Source organism: Portunus trituberculatus, chromosome 16 (genome assembly GCF_017591435.1).
Source record: "Portunus trituberculatus isolate SZX2019 chromosome 16, ASM1759143v1, whole genome shotgun sequence".
NCBI classification, from domain to species: domain Eukaryota; kingdom Metazoa; phylum Arthropoda; class Malacostraca; order Decapoda; family Portunidae; genus Portunus; species Portunus trituberculatus.
Window position 1 is genome coordinate 16,473,189 of NC_059270.1, and position 22,685 is coordinate 16,495,873.

General features: G+C 38.9%; 3 protein-coding genes across 5 annotated transcripts in view; all 3 read right to left on the minus strand.

Moving 5' to 3' along the window:
• Positions 1–573: 573 nt before the first annotated feature.
• Positions 574–1,038, minus strand: LOC123504441. Its single transcript, XM_045254953.1, has one exon. The coding sequence runs from the start codon at positions 1,036–1,038 to the stop codon at positions 574–576; it is 465 nt and encodes a 154-aa protein (XP_045110888.1).
• Positions 1,039–11,749: 10,711 nt separating this feature from the next.
• On the minus strand, positions 11,750–12,490 carry LOC123504442. Its single transcript, XM_045254954.1, has 2 exons — positions 12,292–12,490; positions 11,750–12,174 (listed from the first exon to the last, which is right to left on the minus strand). Exons 1-2 carry the CDS (start codon positions 12,488–12,490, stop codon positions 11,750–11,752), a joined length of 624 nt encoding a protein of 207 aa, XP_045110889.1.
• Positions 12,491–13,836: 1,346 nt separating this feature from the next.
• The window catches only part of LOC123504534, a 30,746-nt gene continuing 21,897 nt past the window's right edge, over positions 13,837–22,685 (minus strand). For all 3 annotated transcript variants that reach the window (XM_045255119.1, XM_045255118.1, XM_045255120.1), the window contains one exon: positions 13,837–16,276. In XM_045255119.1, coding sequence (XP_045111054.1) covers positions 14,941–15,636 — 696 coding nt within the window. In that variant the 5' untranslated portion in view covers positions 15,637–16,276 and the 3' untranslated portion in view covers positions 13,837–14,940. The remainder of the gene's footprint in view (positions 16,277–22,685) is intronic.

Sequence of the window (22,685 nt, forward strand, 5' to 3'; positions counted from 1 at the left end):
CACAATTGGATCCGATTAACATAACAGTACACACAAGAGGAAATTATATAAAACACAAAATGATATACACTTTAAAAGACACAACATATCATATAACAATAAACGAACATGAACAAGGACAAGAACATAGTTGGTTTAGGAAACCTATTAACAAAATATCAAAGCTACCACCCAGACCGTTCTGTACACAGGATAAAAACACTATAAATATAAATAAATATTAATTATATATATATATATATATATATATATATATATATATATATATATATATATATATATATATATATATATATAAAAAAAATAAAATAAACAAATAAACCACTCTACATGACGGCTATTCCGTCATCTTTCACTCTTCCACTTCCTTCATACTTTCACCCATACTTTATCTTCTACTCTTATTATTCTTCCCTTCTCTTCAGTCTATCCCCCGAAATTGCAGAAAAATTGCGAGGTGCATTGTAGCCACGCACCTACAATACTCCCCTCCCCCTTTCATCGAAGATGATAAGGAACACGTGAGAGGGGACGGCCCGCCCTGGAGAACCGTATAGGAGGAGGGTCGCCGTCTTAGAGGTACGCCGGCTTGATGCGATCTATTGAGACCCAATCATCAACCCCCTTGATGCGCAGCAGAAACGCTTTCTCCCTCCTCTCGATCACTTCGTCGGAGCCGGAGTAAGGAGGGGTAAGTGGTGGTTTGACGGCGTCGGTGCGTAGAAAGACGTATTTCGACGTATGGAGATCGCGGGGAACGTACCGATGTTGGGGCGGCCTGTACGTCTGTCTGCATGGGGCATACCTCCCGACAATGCGCCGCAGCCGGGCCAAGTCGTCACCTGAGGGAGAATACGGGAAAAACTCACCAGGAACCACGAGGGGGTCTCCATAAACTATCTCTGCAGGTGAGGCGTCGAGTCCTTCCTTTGGAGCTGTACGTAATCCGAGAACCCAGGGAAGCTGCAGAAACCAGGCCGGGCTGCTACAACGGGACATCAGTGCAGCCTTAAGGGTCCTGTGAAAACGCTCCGCCATGCCGTTCGCCTCCGGATTATAAGCTGTGGTGTGATGGATGAAGGTGCCTAGCAACTCACCTAGGGACGTCCACAGCTACGAGGTGAAAGCAGAGCCACGGTCGGACGTGATGTGGTCAGGAACGCCGAATCTTACAATCCACCCAGAGAGTAGGGCTGCGGAGCAGGACGCAGAAGTGGCGTCGGACATCGGCACAGCTTCAGGCCACCTCGTCGAACGGTCGATGATGAAGGAAGCAGGGGACCTACAATATCGACGTGAATGGGGCCGAAACGTCTCTGCTGCTGGTGAAAAGACCTGGGACCTAACTCGGTGTGCCTTTGGGTTTTGGAGGCTTGGCATGCAGGGTAGGCCCGAGCCCAGTTCTTCGCGTCTTTGGAGATGCCGTGCCACACAAATTTCTGTTTGAGGAGGCAAGCTGTTGCACGTCGTGAGGGTTGTGACAAACCGTGAATGAGGCCGAACACGTGGCGGCGGAACGATGCCAGTATCCACGGGAGTGGTCTACCTGTTCTGACGTCGCAGAGGATAGTGGTTCCGTCGACGTCCTCCCAAGTGAGGGAGGTGATGGATGTTCTGCAAGCCGCTGTCTCCGGGTCCTTTTTCTGCACCTCGGACAAGTGGTGGTAGCTGAGGCCCAGCTGTACAGTACCGATGGGGACCCTGGAAAGAGCGTCAGCTATAGGATTCTTCTTACCTAGCAGGTGACAAAGGGAACAGTTGAAGTCGGCAATGGCGGAGAGATGACGACGCTGCCGGGGAGACCACGCGTCACCTTGTCTCGTGAAAGTGTGGACAAAGGGCATGTGGTCAGTCTGGATGGAGAAAGTGGCGCCCTCGAGAAAATGTCGGAAATGGCGGACGGCTTGATGTACCGCGAGGAGTTCACGATCAAAAGTAGAGTAGTTCGTCTCAGGCTTCAACAACTTACGGCAGAAGAAACCCAGAAGACGGGGCCGGCCTTGTACAACCTGCTCAAGAATAGCTCCGATGGCGACGTTACTGGCGTCCGTGGTGAGAAGGAGGGGCTTTCCCGGGACGGGAAAAGCGAGGAGGGCTGTAGCGGCAAGAGCATCTTTAGCCTTCTGAAATCTACGGCCTCAAAAATGTAAAATTCTCATTCATAGAAGACATAGAATAGGGTCATGGTAACCAAAATAAAAAAATAAATAAATAAATAAAATAAACAAATGAAAAATAACACTGAACAGCAAGACGGTAAGCCCGTCACCTATCAAACTTCCTACTTTCTTTCATTTTTCTAAACTATTCTCCCACTATCACCAACTCCTCTTTCTTTTTTCTTTCTTCCTTCACCCAACCTATTCTATCTCCCCCGCAGAAAAAAAAAAAAAGCTATCGCCGCACCCTTGCGAATAAATGCCGACAAAGGAAGAAAATCGTAGAAGAAAGAAAAAAACTATCTCAACCTGGTCCTCTAACATATAACCAAGCAACTCAAATAACACAAACCAAATTCAGACCACCTCCACCACACTTGACAAGAATACCAAATTCAAAATACACGCCTGTATGGCACACGTCCACTATCTAAACGCAATAAATCTAGGTACTTTCAACGAGGAACTCCAGTAATTATTCAAGGCAAACAATCTTCCAGTGATTAATATTCCAACAAATCCACCATTAAGAGAAATCCTGAGCCTCGCCAAGCAAGGAACACACGCAAGCAATGACACACGCACTAGTCTCACACATCAGGCCAACAGCCAGTACTAACACACACTCACAATCAACTGAACAAATCAGTGGGCAAGAGATTGGGTTAAAAATGATAACAAAAAAGCAGCGCAGGCTGGCCAATAAACGAGACATTCAGCCTCAGAAAACTGAGAGAGGGGTTAGAAAGAGGAATTATACTGATAACTCGTATACAGAAGAGGAACTCTATCAAAGTCTAATTAATAACGAAGTCAACTTCAATAACTGCTGGTGCACCATAGAGGACTATAGATTTAGCAAAATAAGGAATGGTCTAATCTAGGACAAGGCACTACCACCAAGTAAGGCACACAAACAAAGACACAGACCAATCACAGTAACCCCCCAAACAGCACTCACAACAAACTAAGCCCATTTCTATAACACTAAATACAACACGATGGATATCATTAAAGTTCTCCAACACAACGTAGAGCACCTACAACCATACAAGTCGACACTTTTCCACACATACAGAACAATCAACCTTAACATTATCTTGCTTAACAGCTACGGTATCAAAAACAATGAGCAAATCAAACTATTTGGATACACCTCCTACCAAATTAACTCAGCTGATAGGCTTCACGCACTACACAGATTAATTGACAACTTTATCACAGACGTACTGGTGTGGCATGAAGAAGTGTCCCACCATGATGAGACGTGAAGTAAAGACCTGCCCTGCCAGACGCATGAATCATTCGCTCCACGGAGCGACGTGGACGCTTTAGTTGCGCCCAACACCAACACTTACACCACCATTACCAACACCAATACTAACAACAATAACAATAATGATGATAATAGTAATAATAATAATAATAATAATAATAATGATAAAAATAAAAATAATAATAATAATAATAATCAAAATAATAATAATAATAATAATAATAATAATAATAATAATAATAATAATGATAAAAAAATAATAATAATAATGATAATAATAATAATAGCTGTAGTAGTAGTAGTAGTAGTAGTAGTAGTAGTAGTAGTAGTAGTAGTAGTAGTAGTAATAACGATAGATAATAAAGAACATAGCAGCAACACCAAGGTGAGCAATACTGATGATAACATTTAAAAGAATCAACAATACAAAACCCTTTATCATTATCATTCATGCTAATATCAATTCTACTTACCTAACTCTTAATAACATTTCCATCATTAACGTTGCCTTTATAATAACAACAACAACAATAATAATAATAATAATAATAATAATAATAAAATAATACTTTATTTAGTCAATTTGTAATGATACATACAAATTGAAACTCTTTGTGGATCCAGATCATTCAAAGTTACAGTTACAACCCACATACAGTACAACACACAATAAAATATCTGTGACAAGGTAAGGTCCAAGACTAAAACTATATACACTACACTATTCTAAAAACACCATGCTGTAAATTTATCATGCATCAGAATCGACATCACAATGGAACCAATAACTTTACCTTTTTGCATGGACAGAATTATACAATTTAATGCTAACTGGTACAAATGAATCTTTATATCTAGATGTTTTCTGTGAAGGCAAACCCAATCTTTTTCCAGATCTTAAGAACACGTAGTTATCATTGAGAGGATGGGTATTGTCGATCATTATTTTCCTTGTTGTACACAATACATTTCTAGAATATAGGTCATCTAGTGTTGCTACCTTTACACCCATTTTACCAACAATTCTCACCTTTTTGAGTTTCTTCTTGTTTTTTTACAGTTAAGCACCCATACAGCTTTGTTAAACCAAAACATAGAGTTGACTCAATAACAGACTTATAGAACATAGCAAGAATAGTATTTTCAACTTTTAGATTTCTTAAAATTCTCAGAAAATGAATTATCTGCATACATTTGCCATACACCTTCTTTGTGTTTACATCACCAGTTAGTTATTTTATCATCAATTTGCACCCTTAAATATTTATAATCGTGTACAATTTCTACCTGTTTCTCTTTAATTACAAGATTTTGAGTACACCTCTCCCTCTTACGATAATCAATTAACATTTCCTTTGTCTTTTTTACATTTAAATTCAAATAATTATCATCACACCATTTAACAAAATTATTTACTTGAGAACTAGGTAAATATGGAATGTTTTGCTGCTGCTTTATTCTTATTAATGTAAGCAAATATAATTCCTATTAATTAAAAAAAAAAAAATCGACGCTATAAAGCAACCAGCTGCTGTTTGTCACCAGCACTGGTTATTTGACAAGTGGTAGCAAATGCACCGGAGTCATACACCTCACCGAGCACAACGGTCAGAGTAGAGACCAGCAGGGATATGAACGTCCGTCACGGTCGGCGACCACTTTATAAATGACTTCTTTTACTACTAAGAGATCCCCATACATATATTTTAGTAAATTTCGACTGCCAGAGACGTACACTTCCTCAAAATAGGTATACTGAATGATATACTAAACTATGTTAATTTTGGGGGAAAATCAAGATTGTCGGAGCGTTTTCCCCATTGGAATTGTACTGGATGAGGAGATCCTCTCCCTGCAGGCTCGGCGTGCGTTCTGCCGGCGTGCTTTCCCATTTCGTCATGGTGGGGCACTTCTTCATGCCACACTGGCCATCACTATAAAGACCAGTAACTATCACCACCACCTACCTGCCCCGCAGAAAACCATACCTCCCTTACCAGGATTTCTACACTCTTGCATCAAACAACAACCCCACATACATCATCGGTGTCCTTAACGCAAAACACAGATACTTAGGAGACAACTATAATACCACTATAGGGACAGCCATTAAAAACATGATCGACTACAATTTACTACAGCACCTCGGACCAAATTTTCCTACATACTACAGCACACACACTCGACACCAGACATCATACTCGCCAACAAGCACGCGTATCACAATATTACAAGTACACCAGGATCTGACACGGCGTCGGATCACACCCCAATAATACTCATAATCACCAGTAAGGCATTAACCACCACAGTAACAAAAAGACCCAACTACAAACAGACAAACTAGGACACATTTACAGCTGACATACAATAAAACATAGAACAATCTACTCCACTTCCGAATGCGAGACAATTCCAAATAGATAACGCACTAAATACTTGGTACACAGTAGTTAGAAAAGCAATGAAAAAACATATCCCACAGATTTCACATATCACAGTTATAAAAGCAATTAACAACCCAACCATTAAGTTTATCCAAACAGTAATTAACAATATAAAATCCCAAGCAAATATAATACTTATAAACTATTAAAGAGACGGCTGGTGAAGGAGTGTAAGAAGCAGCAAACTCAGAATTGGGAAAAGAAAATACAACATACTGCAGATAAGTACAAGGAATTAGCCCGTTTTTGGAAAACAATAAAACATTTAAAAGGCAACACATCAACGTAGATAATAACATAACAGTGAATAACTGTATCAATATAACACCGCTGACACATCAAGACTGGCCCACGATCAATATTTAACCAAACCAATAACTAAAACAAAAGTGTTAAAGATAATAAAAAAAAAAATAAAAAAAAAAAACATGAAAAACAATGCTCCAGGAACCAGCCAAATTTCTAAACGCATACTCACAAAACATTGAGACAAAGCCATCACTCTCCTTACAACCACTTACAAACTTACCCTATATACATTAGGTTATTTCCCAGACAGATTTAAAAGTGCCAAACTTATTTACATACCAAAACCAGGGAAAAAAAGGAACAAACCCAATAGACTATAGGCCCATATCACTACTAGAAGTCCTAGGAAAATTTCTAGAAAAAAATAATCAACATTCAACTCAGTAATCACATGGAAATTAACAATATTTTACCTCACAACCAACACGGGTTCAGGAAGAGCAGAGGAACTGAGACCGCGCTAGCCATCACAACTGAATTCATCGCACAGGCTCTAGTCTAGTTGAAAAAAAAAATGTTATTTAGTACTAAGAGATGTCTCCAAAGCTTTCGATAAGATTTGGCGTTGTGGATTAAAATACAAAATTTTTAACTTACATCTTCCACCATCATAAGAAAAATACTATGCACTTTCCTGGACAGACGAACAGCAACCATCTCAATAAAAAAAACACCTCGGCCAACCTATCAGAATTAAGATCGGAGTCCCTCAAGGGAATTCCCTTTCCCCCACATTATACACACTATACACATCAAACATACCAGCCGCTCTACCAGGATCTAAGTACATCCTCTACGCCGACGACATTAAAGCAGATCGTAACGCACCAGAATAAGTATAAATAGATAATGGCTAGAAGAGTCCAGGCTGAAATTAAGAGAATGAATAACTATTAAAACATCTGGAAAATAAAAAAAACAACACTAATAAATTTAAAATCATTCCCCTCTCATTAACTAGAACGAAACCCATAATTATAGACCAAACTCACATCCCATACTCAAAAGACGGCACTATACTCGGGCTACATATAAACAGTACAGGTCTTCTGGAACACATTACCAACAGCAAAAACAAAGCACTACAAGCACTAGTGACGCTTAAAAGATTTACTATCCTACCAGAAAAGATCAAAGTACACCTAGTCAAAACCTACATTTTACCCATACTCACTTACCCGGCATATCCACTCACCATACTTTTCAGGCAATTCATTTATAAGCTACAGACAGTTCAAAACAAAGCACTCCGATACGTCTACAACGACCATTACCCATACTCACACACCAACAGAGAGCTACACAACAAAGCCAATACATAACCAATCAACATGAACATATATCAAAGAGGAAAACACAATGAACAAACTATCAACTTTAATCAACGACCCCACATACAACATTCTAGAAAACAGTAACAACCAAGAAGCTGCTCAACGCGGTAGTGAAGTGAGCAGTGGCTTCCCGCGGCAGTTTCTCTCCCCCCCAAGCGTGGGCTGGTGACGCCCGGCAATGTCTGCAGACATATATATGGCAGCGTGGGAAAGTGGAGAATAGTTAAAAAAAATAAAAAAAATAAAAAATAAAAAATAAATAAATAAAAAAAATAAATAATAAAAATATAAAAAAATAAAAATAAATAAATTAATTAAAGGCATAAAGATATACATATTAGTGTAGAACACCTACCTGAGTTCCTTCCACGTCTGCTCCGCGTCCTGTGTTGCTGAAGATGGGGTGGCTGTGTGGGCGTATATGAGGCGTAGCGTGACGTAGGGCGATAAGCGCCAAAAAAAAAAAAAAAAAAAACGGAGAAAAACGCGGTCAAAGTTTTGCGACATTTGGAATGCGATAGCTCAGCAACGGCTAGAGAGTTGTGATTGGTCTTAAAAGAAAGCTTAGAATGTCTACTTTATATCTGTCATAAAATCAAACACATCATCTTGCCATAATATGAAAGGATATACGGTGAAATTATTTTTTTGCTATTTTTCACAGTGTTAAATCGGCGAAAAATGTGGTCATCGGTTCATATCTCAGAAGTATGATAAGTTATTGAAAAACTATAATACCATGCATAAAGTAAACATCCTAAGATTTTATTTAAGACCAATCTCAGCTCTCTAGCTTGATCCGTTTTTTAGCTATCGCATTCCAAATGTCGCAAAACTTTGATCGCGTTTTTCTCCTCTTGTTTTATTCAATCAATATCCTACTATAGTGCTTGAAACATGACTACAAACCCACACAATCATAATCACATCCTAGCAAAATACAAAATAACAATAAAACACAATAAGCAAAATCTTCAAAATCGCAAAAGAGAGATTAAGAGGAGAAAAAGTAGAGTAGAAGACATGAAAAAAGAAAAAGAAACAGCTGTATATTTTACTCAAAGTAAAACATAAGTATCGGATAATCACGCAATCATTAATCACATCCTAACAACAATATTTTACTACTACTACTACTACTATAAAATTAATGATAATAATAATAACTCATAATAATAATAATAATAACAATAATATTAATAATAATAATAATAATAATAATAATAATAATAATAATAATAATAACAGTAAGAAAAACCATAAAAATCGAAAAAGGCAGAGTAAGAGGAGAAAAAGTAAGATCGAGTCAGTAGGAGCATGAAGGATAAAAACTAAAATATTTCTATGCCATTTACCTTGATCTTATCGATGAGGTTGTAATGAAGTTGTAATGATCTTGGTAGTAGTATTGTTGTTGTTTAGTTAGTGTAGTGGTAGTAACTCAAAGTTGTGGATGTTGCCGGTGTTGTTGTTGTTGTAAAGGTGTAAGAAGTCGCTGGTGTGGTTGTAACTTGTTGTTGTTGTTGTTGTTTAGTCATTCTTGCATAGGATCAGGGTCGTCTACCTGGCCAACCTCACCACTGTCATACTCCAGGTGGTCCTCATCACACTCCTGCCGCCTAAGCAATGCATCAAATAATTCCATCTGTGTGTCAATTACGAACTCAAGATAGCGCTTGGAACTTGGGAGGAATGTAATCAAGAAGCTGCTTTAGGTGCTCGGTTTTACTAGGTTGTAGGTGCCGGAACTGGGCATACCTAACCGGAAGTGGCGTTGCTGAAAGATCAAAGAGTTGCCGACTGTAGCGAGCCTGCCCCTTCTTTAGACGCACAGACCCTAGGGGTCCTTTATCGTAGTCCATTCGCACAATATAACCTTCTGAAAAGTTGGCTCTGAGCTCAAAACTTCGTGCATCTTGGAAACTGTAGGGAGCCTTGGGTTTGCGATGAGTTATTAATGGCTGAAGTACGTCTACATCTAGAAAGTTCTCCTTTCTCATGGGGATAACTTTATACTTCTTCATCACGGCGAGTTTGATGGCTTTGGCGTACCCTGCGAAGTCGTAGATGTTCTCTGTGAGCCGAATATTACGTTCAATGTGCCCAAATGCACGGTCACAGGCCATATTGCTGTGACCAGGTAACAGGTAGCTGTGGGTGATTAGGGTGAGTCGTGTGCTGTGAATTTCCCGCAGATAAAACAAAATCATATTGATATTTTTATTTTGGCCTCCGCAATTATCAGAGAATACCTTCAGTGTTGTGAAATTACCTTGACTCTGCTCCTCATCAATCCACTTTGACAAACATGACACTATATCAGCACTACCCCTCCCCCCCATTCATTTCGTCCCACAGGTAGAACTTACTCTCTCCTGTCTTAATGTTGTGGATACACATATTATAAACCCACATTTTACGCTTATAATAAGCCACACTTGTACTCAGGCGAGGCACAGGAACGGTCTGTTGTAGGTCAAGGCAAACACACCTGACTTCTGGGTCGTTGTCATCCTGCAGGTGTGCCATGACAGTCATCCCCTCTTTAGCAAAGGCGAGGTGTTCATCTGTTTCGGCCTGTATCTTGGCCTTCTCATCGTTTGTTGCTCCCTTCTCTAATACATCATAGCGGTCGCATTTTGAACATGTGTCGGTATTGGGTGGCTTGAATCCAATACGAAATCCACGCAGCATTATTCTGTAATAACCTAACTTAACAGGTACCTCATCCTCATCAAAATCGTCCAGCCACTCCCGGTATAACCTGTACATTTTCTTCGCCGCCATGTTAGTTTCAACATAGCGCATGTGAGGGGATTTGGCACGGGTATAATGGCTGCTAACTGTAGGGAAGGAGTTAATGTGCTGCTCAACCAGTTTCTTACGAGACTCGGGCATGGCATGCTTAGGTTTACTTGAGCCACGCTTGTCCCTATGTGGGGTACCTGCGGCTGACACAGAATTAATGGCAGTCTCCACACGCTTGACAGAGAGGCCTAAAACATTCCTGAAGGCAAGAGCACAGACTCGATAGGTCTCACCATCACACTCAAATAAATAAATAGGCACGTGTATGTGAACGCTTTGGCTGTTGATTGTCACTGATTTTCACACGACGCCGTTTCACTTCCTTTTTCACTACTAACTTTTGCATGTAAGCATTTTGCAAAGTAAAGTCGCCAATACGCCAAAAGGATTCATGTATTTTCCTAATGTTATGTAAGCCCAACTTATCATAGCAACCATCCTTGCATGCAGGCCCTACCTCACACTTTCTTACAACTTTTCCTGTATCTCGGCTCACGTATTCCTGGCCGGTGTTCCGTTTAGTTTTCGCAACAATTCTCATCCACTCACTAGGCCTGCGGCCTGTTTTGCGTCGTAATAAGCCCCCTTCGACACTCCCCTCACAACTGTTAGAAACCATCACACGGTATCTTTTGACCAACGTTATAAAATAACACAAAAAAAAGTTAATAATCACGAGGCTTGCAGAGACAATAGCGTAGACTGGCTTGGCTTTTGGCGGGCCGCGGGCAGCTGGGGATGCACAGCAGGCAGTGATTGGCCGAGGCGAAGCTATGCGGTACGCTACGCAGCAAGGGATTGGTAACTCGGCTTGTCACTTACCTCCCTTCGTGAAGGCTGGGTTGATGCATGACGGACGAGGCTACAGTACTGAGAAAAGTTAATGTTACGTTATGGGATTTTTTACCATGAAGGCGTTCGCGCTTACTCATAAATTTGGTACCGCTGGAAAGCTGAGACTCTGGCGAAGACAGTGCTATACATAACTCAATTTCGTCTATGGTGGCGCTTAACTCCCTCCGTCACGCAACGCCTCATATATGGTGAGGGACTTGAAGCGAATAACTCGTTGTCTTCTATTTTGTATATTTTTCTCAGGTGGTTACAGGAGGTGTGTCTGCTGGAGAAGCCAGGAGTGGTCTGATCTCTCGGCCAGACACTAGTATCAAAGAAACTTTGCATTATACTCAATTAAAGGTTTGAACATTAAAAGTGAAGCAATACACAAATGAAGCATGATGCATAACAACCAACCCTTAACCTGAACACTTGTTCAGTTAAATTGAAAGTCAATAAACTACAAAGTTAAACACTACAATTAATTATATTTACACTATAATTACAGTTACGCTATACAAACAACCGTTATCCCCACAATATTCCCCGCCTAGCGCGGAGCGTAGAAATTACAATGAACTAATAGTAAATATAGTCAGGATCCTTCTTCATACGCACAGTCCGTCTTGTCCGAGGCTGCTGAAGAGGGAGCACCACAGCATCTTGCACAGGCTGTGGCTTGCTGCTCGACGTCGTCGGTCCACGATGGCCCTCACGTCCAAAACTAGGACTGGAGACAGGTTCAGGAGATGGAGACGGGCGTGCCGGTGCCGTAAATGAAGACTGTAGTAAGTAGGCAGGCTTCAATCGATCGATGGAGACAGTTTCATGAGCGCCAGATAGAAGTTCAAGAATGAAGCACTTGTCTGCCCTCTTGAGCACGCGAAAGGGACCGGTGTATGGTGCCTCGAGCGAGCGACGAACGCGATCTCTCCTGAGCCAGACGTGGGTAGTGTGAAACAAATCTGGAGGAATGAAGGAGTTCTGGAGGCTATGATCACTACCTGTTGATAGAGAGAAAAAGTCAATATGTTGCATGTGACATGCCAAGTCCTGGATGAATTGATGTTGAGGTTTTGGTGCCTGTTTCTCTAGCAAGACACGCGGAAATAGTAACTGACTTCCTGTGACGGCAGTGAAAGGCGAATAACCAGACTCATTTGGCATCGTCCGGAGACCCAGCAGGACGACAGGTAAAGACTGAATCCATTCCTGTCCTCTGGCAATGATCGCGGTCTTCAGCGTACGGTGTGCCCTCTCCAGAAGCCCATTTGAGGATGGGTGGTATGCCGTGGTCCTGATGCGATGAAATCCCACCATCCGTGATAATTCCCTAAAAAGGTCAGACTCAAATTGGGCACCTCTATCGGTTACCACATACATATAAGCCTTTTTGGATACCTAGTTATCTCGCTTTAGAGTTCCCTTATATTATAAGGGAACTCCAAAGCGAGATAACTAGGTATCCAAAAATGCGGCAACTACAGAAGCAGCTGTTATATCAGCTACAGGAGTCGCTTCTAGCCATTTTGTTGATCTGTCAATACAAGTTAGTAGATATTGTCAAGGTGAAGAATATTGAGATCCATAAGGTGTTGATGGTGACAATGGGCCAACCAAGTCAATATGAACAATCTCAAAATGTGAACATAGAGTGTCGAAACATGCTAGTGGTGATTTGGTGTGACGGTGCACCTTCGCAGACTGGCAGGAACTGCAGGTCTTGACCCAGCTGCGTATATGACGATCCATATCGGGCCAGAAGTATCTTGATTTCAAAATCCTTACCTTAGCCTTGATTCCTGGATGTGTGAGAGAATGGAATTTATAAAAAAAAAAAAAAAGGCAAACGACATGAGGTCGTGTTGCAGAGTAAAGTAGTGTCCTTGTCTACTGGAAACTTCTTGAGGCGATCCTTGTAGGTTTTCATCTCGTCATCCTCCCGTTGGTGTTCCGCGATGGAGATGAGGTCGTAAGCATCTATTTGGATGGCGTTAACAGCGCGGCTGAAACAATCTGCTACGATGTTATCCTCTCCCTTGATGAACTGGACCGATGTAATATATTCCGTAATGACAGTCCAGTATCGTTGTTGGCTACATGGGAACTGTGAAGAAAGATTGAGAGGTTTATGGTCTGTAAACAAAGTTACACGTCAGCCCTCAATTATGTGGCGAAAGTGTATCACAGCCAAATATGCAGCCAAGAGTTCCCTGTTATATGTAGAGTACACCTTCTGGGAGTCACTCAACTTCTTAGAAAAGAAGGCTACAGGTACTGGATTGCCGTCCACCATCTGATGAAGGGCAGCCCTGACAGCCACTTGTGAACAGTCTGTTACAAGCTGATAATCTGCACAATGAGGTCAAGGATGGCGAAGAGTACAGGCATCTTGAAGAGCTTGTTTAATGGTGTCAAACGACTGTGAATGTTGTTGCTCCCATGGTAGTTGTGATGACTTAGGATGGTGTCTAATCAGTTCATTAAAAGGATGCACAATGTCAGAGAAGTGAGGAATCATTCTCCTATAAAAACTGACCATACCAAGGAAGCGGCGTAAGGTTGCAGAATCCTTCGGCCGAGGAATGTTGAAAATTTCTTCTTTCTTCTCGTGGTGGTCGCAGGCCTTCTGAGGATACTTGGTGTCCCAGGAAACGTAGGCTTTCTTCATTGAAGACACATTTTTCCAGCGAGACCCTTAACTTATGATCCTGCAGCTTCTGAAATACTAATTCATGATCTTGAAAGTGTTGTTCTTCATCTGGGAAGAAAATTAGAATGTCAAACAAATATATAAATACGCACTTAACATCACGGGATATGCAGTCCATTACTCTTTGAAAAGTACTTCCCGCGTTCTTGAGCCCCATAGGCATATATACGTACTCATATAGGCCAAAAGGTGTAGTGACTGCGATTATCTCAATGCCCTCCGGGTTCATAGGGATCTGGTGATATGCTCGAAGTAGCTCTACCTTGCTGAAACGAGACATACCATGAAGTTGGTTGGAGAGACTTTGTATGTGCGGGGTAGCGATCAGGCTTGGTGATTGCGTTAAGCGGTTAAGGGAACGGTAATCACCCGTGACCCGCCACTCTCCCGGCTTACTCTTGGGGGGACCAGATGTAGAGAAGACAAGACGCCCACGGTGAACGAGAGGGGCGTATTATGCCGGTAGTCAGTAGCGCTTGGAATGCTTCCTTGGCGTCCTGCAGCTTGTCGTATGGTAGACGTCTAGGGGAAGCAAAGCACAGTGGAGAACTTCCTGTGTCAATGTAATGAGAGGCAGTGGTGACATGGCATTTATCCGTTTCTATTTGATGTGGTTCAATCACAGACTTGTATTTCGCTAAAAGAAGCTGCACTTTCTTAGGTAGACATGACACTATTTATAACATAACAAGGATTTTTTTTCTTAGCTCACCATGCACCTCTAACTGGGTTACGCTGTCACGTAAACATCTACCTTTTCATTCAACTAATAAACCAAAGTGTTCCAAAATATCATAGCCAAGAAGTAGCGTAGTAACATCAGCCACTACAAACACCCAATCAAATGTCCTTTTAAGCTCAAGTATTTTAAGATGTAAGAGAACTTCATTAGAAATACTCACTGGTGTTGGTTGAAGAAAGTAGCCGGACACTTTAGTTATGGGTATGATAGACACAGCAGCACCGGTGTCCACTAAAAACTTCATGTTCGTGACGCCAACTAAAATTGCAACTTCCAGGAGTGGCAGGCCAGTGGCAGCAGCCCATACCTGCCAATCTAGATTAAAGAACTAGATGTTAAAGCAGGTGCTTCAGAAGTAGTTGAACGAGTCGGGGAGGTAGGTCTTGAAGATGACTGCATGTGAAGGTACTCCGGTTTGGTAGGCCATCTACACCAAGGCTTGCAGGTTCGAGCATTTGCGCCGAAGTACAGATGAGCACGACACACTACCGGTTGTTGACCTTCATGGAAGGGTTTTAACCCGTAACTACGAAGTGCCCGACGATCGTCTTGTCGCTGCCTCCTGGGCAGAGTCGTGGAAGGAGTAGACACTGATGAATCTATAGAAAAGCACTGTTGCTGTCCTCGAGCCAAAGGTATAAGCTCGTCTCCTAACTTGGCCAGCCGACTAAGTGGTAGGTCTTTCTGTGCTGCAAGAACTGTACCAATCGTAGCTGGAAGAGCTTGTGTAAACTTGTGCCTCACTAAATCCTCACAAACACCCACCTTTGTAGCGATGCTCAGTAGTTCATTCATGTAAGCAGACGGGCGTCCAGTCATCGCTGCAGTAGAGATAAGTTGTTCAAACAACTCCGGTTTGGTCCGTTCAAACAACTGAATCACTTCGTGCTTGACGACGTTGGGTGGAAGCGCAGATAGAACGTGGTAGAACTTGGTTGACTCTGAAGATATGCGTTGTAAGTGAAACTGTGCCTCCATGATGGTGAACCACTCTTCCACTGAAGACTCCATGAACGGGAGTGGCTTAATGGAGACTTGTTGTGCTTCACCCTTCACCTTGAAGTTGTCGTCTTCACTAATTTTCTCGGTCTTCACTCCGTGTCCCTCTAAGTCACTCCGAGGTCACCAGTTTGTGGGCGTATATATGGTGAGGGACTTGAAGCGAATAACTCGTTGTCTTCTATTTTATATATTTTTCTCAGGTGGTTACAGGAGGTGTGTCTCCTGGAGAAGCCAGGAGTGGACTGATCTCTCGGCCAGACACTAGTATCAAAGAAACTTTGCATTATACTCAATTAAAGGTTCGAACATTAAAAGTGAAGCAATACACAAATGAAGCATGATGCATAACAACCAATCCTTAACCTGAACACTTGTTCAGTTAAATTGAAAGTCAATAAACTACAAAGTTAAACACTACAATTAATTACATTTACACTATAATTACAGTTATGTTATAGAAACAACCGTTATCCCCACAGCTGCACTGTATGGTTGTAAGGAGCAAGGTGGCTCCCCGCGGCAGCTTCTCTTCAGCAATGGGTGGTGTCGCCTGGCAATGACAGCAGATATCCAGCAGCGGGGGATGTGTAGAGGGATCTGGTGGGACGCTGAAGCCAATGGTCATATCATCACAAGCATTGGCAGCCACCTGTGGAGGGAAGGAATAGTAGTATTAGTGGATCATCAAAAAATATAAAATAAATAAAATCAGTAATGAAGCAGGAACTGGTTGGCAATCTTGTTGTTAGGGACACTGTGCTTAGTTGTGGTCTTGCCAATCTGTAACTGGAAACATGCCGCCAATCAATAACAATTAGCAAGGTGGTAAGCCCGCTACCACTTACTTTTCTTAGTTTTCTCATCTTTACTTGTACCTATGATTCTTCTCCTTCACCCAACTTTCTATCCCCCCTATTTTGATTCTGATTCTATTGCCCCAAAAGATATCTTCCTACACACAAAAATACATGCCACAGCCTTTCGAATTCGACTACAAAACAGACAGATACACCTGAACTGAATACCAAGCCATGCAGGAATCCAGGGAAATGACGAGGCAGATGGTCTGGCCAAGACTGCACTACTGCTCCCACATGTCACCATCAACATCCCAAAAAGTAGAACACTTGAACACTTGAACACTTTATTATGCCAAACTTTTACAATTTTAAACAACATAAATATATAGGAATGAATGGCAGCCCATGTAAAGCCGAAGCTTTTTAGGCAAAGATACTGATTAGTTATGATACTTTTAAGAGAAGGAAATGGAGGAAATATACATAATATAGGAATTATGTAAATTTTGCATCCCAAAAACCCAATTCCCAACTGCCAATGTGAAATTGGCATACACATCACATGAATTTATTTTACATGTCAGTTTGGTACCTTGGACATTTTGTCAACAATTTGACAAAATATTTCAACAATTGATACATTTATACACAAACACAAGTCTGTACATTCATACATATACATTAATAGTTAGATATCAAGTATTTCTTAAGATTATTTTTAAAGGAATGTATTGATGGTAAGTTTTTATATGATTAGGTATAGAATTCCAAATTTTGGGTCCTGTAAAGGCTAGACTAGAGTGTTGAAAAAGTGTAAGGTTATGTATAGATATTCTTAGGTTATTTCTAGTACGGGTAGGGTAGTTATGTACTACTTGAATGTGTTGATTGTTTGTGGTTTTATATATATGAATTCCAATTTGAAGTTTATTTAAATCAAATAAGTTTAGCAATTGTAGTTCTTTAAAGAGGGGTTTAGTGTAAGCAAAAAATTCAGTGTCCGCTACAATTCTAATTATTTTCTTTTGTATTCTGATTAGTGGCAGTAAATGTGTTGGGTAGGTGTTACACCATATAGGGGTACAGTATTGTAAGTGGGGTAATATATGTGCATTGTACATGATTCTAAGTACATTAATTGGCATAAGTTCTCTTATTTGATAAAATAGTGAAGCAATTCTGGATATTTTTAGTACTAAATTGGAGATATGATTTTTAAAAGTGAGTTTGTCATCAAATGTTACTCCTAATATTGTATGATGGTTGACTCTATTAATGGTATGGTCATTTAGTAACAAGGGCGGTAATGCATTTGTAATTCAATTTGTAAATAGCATATAGTAGGTTTTATTTAAATTGACTAAGTCTATTACTAATGCACTATTTCATGAAACATTTTAGTTCTCTACTAGCAATGTGTATTAGATTTTTAGGTTCATTACCAGTAATATATAGTGGAATCATCTGCAAATAATAGTTTTGACATCATTACTAAATATTGTTGGCAGGTCATTAATGTAAATAAGAAATAGGATGGGTCCCAGAACACTGCCTTGTGGATCTCCATGAAGGATAACTCGAGGAGTGGATGTTTAATTTTGGAGATTTACAGACTGTGTTCTATTTGTTAAATAGTCTTTAAACCAATTATATACAACCCCCCTTATTCCATAGTGATTTAACTTTTGTAATAAAATATTATGATTAACTTAACATTGAATTTTGAGAATCTAAAGTCTTGTATATTTGTTCCGTAAAAGTGTGTAAAGCTGTGAATGTATTAAGTCCCTTGCGAAAACCAAATTGTTCTGGAGTAAATATAGATTTCTTGTATAAGTATCCAATTAAGAAGGTTTTCATATTTTTTTTTTCAAAAATTTTAGAGAATATGCCTAACAGTGATATGTGTCTATAATTATTGACATCGTGTTTCGAACCTTTCTTATGTATTGGTATAACTGTAGCATGTTTTAAGGTTTGAGGGCATTTGCTTTCTGAAACTGATTGATTGAATATAATTGAGATTGAAATTGAAAGTACTTTTTTTGTTTAATTTTAAAATTTTACTTGGAAATTCTCTAATGTTACTTTTTGTTTTTTAGTGAGTCAATAATTTCAGTAACATCATGGGGGTGGACTGTAGGCACTGCCATTGAGGTTAAATAATTTCCCTTTAAATAATGTATTGCATCAATAGTAGAAGAAGGCAGGTGGTTATCTAATGTGGGTGCTATATTAATATAAAAATCACTGAATGCTTCTGTCAACAAATTAGTATCTGTAATTGTATTTTCATTATATATAATTTTTGTGATGTCTGTTTGATTGTTTTTAATTTTGTAGAGTTCATTGACTGTTTTCCAAATTTTTCTTGTGTCAGTTCTAAAATTTGAAAAAATATTTATGTAATATGATTGTTTAGCAAGTTTTATACTTCGATTCAATGAGTTTCGATAATCTTTAAAATCCTTCTCCGAAATCCTTCCAGTTTTGAAATCTTTATATAACTTGTTTTTTGTTTTAATGGAATTGATTATCGCTTGAGTAATCCATGGATTGTGAAGTCTTTTAACTGAGACGGACTTTCTTTTGAGGGGAAAGCATTCATTCAATAGGTTATTAATCTCGTTAAGAAAACGTTCGAAATTTAAGTTTATATCGGGTATGCACAGGAGAGCATTCCAGTTTATGTCGTTAAGTTTAGCAGTGAATTTGTGTTTATTTGTTTGTGAATAGTTTCTAAATTCGATTATATGTGATTTGTTAGTTACTGTACTGGAGCATTGATATTGAGAAATATTGGAAGATGATCAGAAATTGGAAAGTGTAATATGCCGGAGTGAAAATCACTGTAGAAATTAGTATATATGTGATCTAGTAGTGATGGCTCTCCAAGGTTTAACGCGTCGGGGAAGCGTGTTGGTCTGGAGATGTGGGAAAAATTGTGTGTTTGTAAGTTAGCTAGGAAGTTATTGGTGGGTTGATGAGTAGTATGTTCAAGGAGGTTTATGTTTAAGTCCCCTATAATCATGATTTTGTTTTTCCTTATAATATATTTTCGTAGTAATGTATTTATTATATCCGTAAATTCTTCAACATGAATATGTTTGCTGTGAGGTCTGTATATAGCACATAAATAGATACTTAAAGAGTTAATAGTTATTTTAATGTGAGAAGTTCAATGTGTTCATTTATCATGGTGAGTTCATTTATCCGTTCTGATTTTATAGTAATATAAATGAAAATTGAGACGCCTCCATGTGCTCTAGTTTGCCTTGTGATATAATAAGAGTGGTATCCTGGGAGATGGAAAAGATCTTTGTTTGTAATGGTTAACCAGGATTCTGTGACTACAAGTACATCTGGAAATTTATTTAAAGTGTTTAGTAAAGCCATAATGTTATCAAAATTTTTGGGTAGGGATCTCGCATTCATATGTATTACATTAACTATTTCTTGTTCGTTTTTATTATGTAGATTGTTGTATGTGTCAATGTCCATGAAGTTGGTTGATAATGTCCATAGTAATGTCATCCGCGTTATTGTCAGGTTGATTTTCGTAATCAAATAGTGTGTTGTACAGGTGAGCCATGTGAAAGAATACAATAATACTTGAATAATAATAACAATAGTAATAATAATGATAACAATACTACTACTACTACTACTACTACTAATAATAATAATAATAATAATAATAATAATAATAATATAATAAATGATAATAATAATATAAATAATCCTACTGTAGAAATATAATGAAATTATAATATAGCTAATAAAATCATAAAGAAGAAAAAAATTATTTGTAGCCTATATAGCAATAGGCACTGCGGGTATAATATAAGTTTACAGTCACTATGTGAACATATATGAGTAAGTAGATGAATGTTAAGTGTTACAACATACTAGTGGTATACAAATTAAGTAGAACTTGTTGTACTGTAGTAGTGACATTAGTAAGAATAAGCTGGTAAGAAATTTTAGAAGCTAGCAGTAGTAAAAATAGAAGTAATATTAATATTGTAGTAATAGTAATATGATGTAGTGATAAAATAAAGTATTTGTATTAATAGTATACAAATGTTATATAAATTAAGCAAAACTTGTTGTACTGTAGTAGTGATAGTAATAGGAATAAGCTGGTAAGAAATTGTAGAAGCTAGCAGTAGTAGAAATAGGAGTAATATTAATATTATAATAATAGTAACAATGATGTAGTGATAAAATAAAGTATATGTACTAATAGTAGTAGAGTATTGATGGTATTAGTAGTGTAGCGAAGGTATAATAGCAATATAGTAATAGTAATATAAACAATATAGTAAAAGTAGGTAGTAGTAGAGTAGTAGTAGAGCTAGTAGGAAAACAACAATATTAATATTAATATTTTCTATTATGTTAATAGAAGCAATAGTATTACAGGAATAGAAGCTTAGTCATATATGGTAGTAATAACAGTAGTAGTAGTACTTTATTACTATAGATGTTGGTGTAATATCATAAGTGGTTGTAGTTGAATATCAGTAGGATAGAAGTATTAACTAATATACTACTAGTTATAATGGTAGTATAGCAACTAATGTAAGTATAGTACTTCCTTTATAGTGAAAATAAAATAGTAGGATGATACTGTTGGTAGTAATATTATAGTAGTATAGTCATTTTAGTTTTAGTAGTATAGCAATATATCTCAAAGTAGTGGTAATAGTAGGATAGTATTTGTTTATATTAATAGTAGAATATTAAAGCATAAAAGTGGTATAGTCATTATAGCTAGTAGTATAGCAATAATAATGGAAAATAGCGGTAGTAGTAGAACAGGAAAAGCAGAGTAGTGGTAGGGTGACAGCAGTAATAGTAGCATAAAAATAGTAGTATTGGAGGATAGTGATAGTTGGAATTAGGACAAGAAGTAATAACTATTTATAATCTAGCATAAGTAACACTCTAGTATATATAATTTATGGTTTGTTATACATTGCCCCAGAGGGCAGGAAACTTATCTAGAAATGTGTTAAAGTTTTGTTCATTGGTGAGGATGTGTTTCAGGTTTGAGCATTTTAGTTTAATGTAAATTTTACCATCTTTAGCGTAGCATTGTTGGAACATATCTCTATTAGTCTTACGGATTCTTCAGATGGTTTTGAAAACGGCTAGGTGTTTAGGTGTAAGGCTTTCATTTATGTATAGGTCTGATCTGATTGTGATACATGCATTTATTATTTCTTGTTTTTTTTTTTTTTTTTTTTTTTTTTTTTTTTGGACGGCTGTGGAGTTTAATTATTATAGGTTTGGTAGCGTTTTGTTTATTGTTATTCCCTATTCTATGTGCTACATTTATGTCAGATTGGTTTATATATAAATGCAGATTATTTTTGACAGCGTTCATGAACACTTCAGCTGAGTTTTCATTTAGGGTTTCTTTTGGGAGGAAAGCACCATTGACAATTATAGTATCTCTTCTTTCATACTGGTTAACGTCATCTATTTGATTTTCAAAATCTTGTATTTTGTTTTCTAAATCTGTCACTTTGCTTTTCTAGTTGATTTATTTCTTGGTTTTTTTTTCTGATATGGCTTGGACTGCATTAATAATAATCTGTACGGTTTTACCTTCATTTGAGAGAATGTTGATGTCTTCTTCTAGAGTGGCTAGAATGCTGAGGGAAGACAATGGCCCCTGTGTTCCTGTGGGCTGAGTAGGTGTGTAGGTTTGGGCTGGTGTAGAGGTCTGGGTAGGTGGTGGAGGTTGGGTGGCTTGTGTCTGTGTTGATGCGGATGGCTGGGCAGGTGCCCTAGGGTCACGACCTCGTAGGATAACCAAGATGATGATGTTGGAAAAACACAAGCGCCAGAAATGTTGTTGTGGAGAAAAACACAAACGCCAGAAATGTTGTTGTGTAGCAGAGCCTTGAGCTTCAGCTTCAGCTTGAAGTTTGTTTGTTATTGTCGGCGCGGCAACGGCGTTATTGGAACCTGGCAGTTTTGTGATGGTAGACAAATCCTATTTCTCACATTTGTGGAGTTATCTTGGGACTGTTGTGGTATTACATGGAAGGAAACATACCCGCAGAGCCAGCAAAAGTGCTGGCTGGTGAGTGTGGAACGTGTGAGATCAGTAGAAGTGTAGATAGAGGGAGCTCAGAGTACTGCGTCCATCTCTCTCAGCCGCTTTGACCAACAGCTATAAAGAGCAGCGTGAAACAAGAAACAACAGTGTGCAGCTCTAGAATGACGCGACGAAAGGGTCACCAA

Coding starts and splice junctions, on each gene's coding strand:
- LOC123504442 (XM_045254954.1), bottom strand. CDS start 12,490: ATGGTGGGATTTCATCGCATCAGGACCACGGCATACCACCCATCCTCA. Junction 12,175..12,291: donor TTTCACTGCCGTCACAGGAA/GTCAGTTACTAT, acceptor CTCTATCAACAG/GTAGTGATCATAGCCTCCAG.
- LOC123504441 (XM_045254953.1), bottom strand. CDS start 1,038: ATGGCGGAGCGTTTTCACAGGACCCTTAAGGCTGCACTGATGTCCCGT.